Genomic DNA, 3,850 nt, shown 5'->3' on the forward strand with positions numbered 1-3,850 from the left:
GTAAATTAAAGTGAAATTGGTTTAGAAGGTAAGTAATTAAGGTGATTGATTATCATATATATGAAAGGTTGGACGAAGAGCTGATAGAAAAAAAAAGTGAAATGAGAACCTTTTATTCTTAGTAGTACTCCCTCCGTTCCAAATTAAACCACGACGAGTAATTTGGAACGGAGGGAGTAGTAGATAGAGAAAAAAAAAAGGGAAGACGAGAAGACCATCGACTGCAAATTTGCGTTTTCACTGGGCAGGCCCATGCGAACGCCGCATGTTTCCTCGCGCACGGCCCACCAGAGCCTTCTAGGGTTTCTCCGTAGTGCTTATATAGCGTCACCCCTCCTCTTCCGGAGATCTAACAACTCCGTCCGCGCCGCCTCCCTTTACGCCCTTATTTTACTCGAGGGTTCGTGCCCCCTGATTCAGATGAGGATTTGGGTTTGACGACCGCTCATCGGATTCGAGTTGCAGGTTTCAAGGGGCAGAAGCAACCTCGCCACATAACTGCCTAATCCCAATTTCAGGTTCGTTTTCTTCGCTCATCAGCTTAGATATGACGATGCGTTATAGGATAATAATCGGATCCCCTCCCCCATGGCACCTACAGATCTAAATCTAGAATTAACGAGGAACTTCAGTTAATTAAATTTGTTCAGCTGTGAATTCAAACAGACCTGCAGATCTAAATCTTGAGGCAACGAGGACCTGTGGTTAATTGAATTTAATCAGCTGCGAATTGCAGGTACCTAAAATCTAATGAAGAGTCCAGAGAGAATGCCAAAGCGACCCTACGAAGGGCGCGTTGGCAAGAAGGTCAAGCGTCGCCGTCGTCACCTTTATGTTGTCATGAAGGACGAGGACGGTAGATGCGGTATCCACAAATTTGATTTATCTACGAATCTGTTGGACGATGGCCACCCAGTTGTGGAGGTTCTACCGCCCGCTCTCAACCATTTCGATTCTCCCTCGAGGGGATTCTTTGTGGCCTTCGGCACCAAGATCATGGTATTCCATTCAAAATCGGACAAGATCGGCCCCCCTTTCTTTGATGTTAGCACTCACAACATGGGTCAGGGTCCTCGGACCAGGTCACGTCTTTCTCAACCCATATATCTGCCGGTTTGTGACAAGCTTGTTGCTCTGGATGGCAACCACTCGGAGCTTCTTTATCTTCCTCCACTGGAAGGGAAATGGTTGCGGTGTAAGCTCCCAAACCTTTCCTTCAACCTCCAAGACATTATCTCTCACGCTGTGCACCCTGACGGCCGGACCATCTTTGTCAGCTTCAAGAGTTACTCATCCACCGCCACATTTTCCCTTGATACTGGGTCGGATCATGCTAGGTGGAGGTTTCATGGCATGTGGGGGCTGCCGTTCACAGGTCGTGCTCACTTTGTCCCAGGGCTCAACGCCTGGGTTGGGCTTTCTGGTGATCAGGACACGCTTGGCCACCTTTGCTCCTGTGATGTCGTGTCCACTGATCCTGATTCCAGCAACAAGCATTCCCCACCACCATGGAAGCTTGGTAAGGAGAAACTGTTCTGCAAGAAATCATTCGAGGAACACGTAGGAGCCAACCTTTTGTACCTGGGAGTCGAAACCAATTTCTGCCTTCTGCATTATTTCAGTGTTAAAGATGATGATTGCATGCCGCATTTGCTTTGATTGCTTACTTTCTCTGTCAAGTATGATAAGAATGGAGACATCTGGACCTGCCGAATTCTAGAGTCTAGCGTGAATGGTGCAAGGTGGACCAAATCACGTCGCCGGCGCAGATGCTACAAGCTTCCTAGCGCAGCAACGATTCTCGATCCTGCCCTGCAGGTTCCTGTGGCATTCTGGATGTAGCAAGAATCTTTGCTTAGGTTGTTCAGTTATACATTGTTATGTCAAGTTATCTGTAGGGTGATGTATGCTGTCCCTATTTATTATGAACTTCTGTAATATTAAATCCACTATTCTGTCATTTTAGAACTCTAGATCCACTGTTGATTTTCTCGTCTAAAATATTCGTTTTGTTTGCTTGGATGGGGCAAAACCTGAGAAAATCGGATATTTGCCACTCGACATGGCTTCGCACAAATTGCCACTTTCTTTGTTTGCTTCTAAAAAATGGGGACTCGAGCCTCTAATTCTATTATTACTTTGCTCCGTTGGTAGCATCACCTGCCAAATCCTGATTATATAAACAATAACTCCCTCCACTCCACTCCATTTCACACCCCGTTTCGAAAAAACCCCTCCATTTCACACGGTGCAATGTAAGTACATATGTCTTGAAATAACAATTTTGTGAATGAAGATAAAGTTCCTCACAGCGTCAAATTTCAACCTGACATTTCACATGAGCAAATTGTTTAAATATCTCACTCAAGAAAATATCACAAATAAGCAGGACCGACCCACTTCGTTTTGCTTTGGCTAAATCAAATCAATTTATAATGATATGCTGATCAGATCAAAGCATGGTTAATAGTATGCCAACATCTGGCTAAATCAAATCAAATTTATAATGATATGCTGATCAGACCAAGGCATGTTTTTTTTTTTTGAAAAACAAATGGACTTTATTCAACCGAAATAACAGATACATCGTTTGCGAGGAATGGTACAATCTCAATCATACGCTCCTCAAACCAATCTAGAAGAAATTCTAGCCAACCTAGAAAGCAAGCTCGTGCGCATTCTTATTGGCTTCCCTATTACAATGTTCAAATCTAGAGGTAGAAAAATCACACACCAAAAAATAGCAATCATCAAAGACTGCCGCCGCCGCTCCTGCTGACCGTCCGCCATTATTCATGGTTTTAATAACCTCCAAATTATAAGAATTAATAACTAGGCGATTGCAACCCGCACGTTGCGCTAGTGAAAGACCGAATCTGAGAGCCCAAGCTTTCGCTGTTAGAGCATCGATGCAATGATCAATTTTCCAAGTACCCCCTACAATAAAGTTCCCTTTGTCGTTCCTCGGGACAGCCCCAGTCGTACCTTTAAGAAGATCATGATCAAAAGAAACATCAACATTAAGTTTCACAAAACCCACCGAAGGACGAATCCAACCCCTCTTTTCGTAGAAGCCCTTGACTGGAAGCAACAACATAATTAGCCGTAAGAGCTTGTATCCCCATTGAAATCTGTTTTGCATTTTGAATTATCTCGTTGTGCACTAATTTCCGTCTTTCCCACCATAAATACCAAGACGTAATGGCAATCATCTCCCGAGTATTCTGGAACCCCATAATAGATAAATCTTGGCCAAGCATGAGCAACAAAAAACCGAGGACCGCCTCTCCAGCACGATCAACTTCACAAGCTTGAGTAATGATCTCGTCTAATCCAAGCCTTCTCCAGACCTCTTTTGCCTTCTGGCACTGAAACAACATATGCTTTGTGTCTTCTAAACCAGAAACGCAACAAGGGCATAAAGGCGAAACTTTCATGTGTCTATTAGCAAGCGTAACACGACATGGAAGAGTACCATGCAACGTCCGCCAAATAAGAAATTTCACCTTCGCAGGACAAGATAACTTTCAAATCTTACACCAAATTGGATTAAAGTTTGTTCGACCCATTCCATTAGTACGACGAAGTTTCCTTCCATGTTGATAATCCCACTCAACAAAATATGCAGATCGAACAGAAAAAATCCCGCTCTTAGTATGACTCCAGGCAACAAAATCTAACATATCAAACTTAGGCAGAGGGATAGCAAGGACACGCTGTGAATCAACAGGCCACAAGGTCTGTCTGATGAGATCCTCATCCCACCTGTTCGAAGAGGGGTCAATGAGATCAGACACTTTTGATAACAAATGTTGTCCCTTTGGAGTGATGACTTTCCTGTTAGCACAGT

At 43.9% G+C, this 3,850-nt stretch overlaps 1 protein-coding gene across 2 annotated transcripts; it reads left to right on the top strand.

Moving 5' to 3' along the window:
* Positions 1 to 350: 350 nt before the first annotated feature.
* Positions 351 to 1,973, top strand: LOC123070573 (uncharacterized). Of its 2 annotated transcripts, none has more exons than XM_044493830.1 (2): positions 351 to 518; positions 737 to 1,973. In XM_044493830.1, exon 2 carries the CDS (start codon positions 751 to 753, stop codon positions 1,657 to 1,659), a length of 909 nt encoding a protein of 302 aa, XP_044349765.1. In that variant the 5' UTR covers positions 351 to 518; positions 737 to 750; the 3' UTR covers positions 1,660 to 1,973. The 2 variants fall into 2 exon arrangements, with proteins under 2 accessions (XP_044349765.1, XP_044349764.1); XM_044493829.1 differs by having other exon boundaries at positions 358 to 518; positions 724 to 1,973.
* The last annotated feature ends 1,877 nt before the right edge of the window (positions 1,974 to 3,850 follow it).

The sequence above is a fragment of the Triticum aestivum genome, chromosome 3B, assembly GCF_018294505.1.
Source record: "Triticum aestivum cultivar Chinese Spring chromosome 3B, IWGSC CS RefSeq v2.1, whole genome shotgun sequence".
NCBI classification, from domain to species: Eukaryota; Viridiplantae; Streptophyta; class Magnoliopsida; order Poales; family Poaceae; genus Triticum; species Triticum aestivum.

What these genes read in the sequence shown, in the direction of transcription:
- LOC123070573 (XM_044493830.1), top strand. Translation starts at nt 751, where the DNA reads ATGAAGAGTCCAGAGAGAATGCCAAAGCGACCCTACGAAGGGCGCGTT.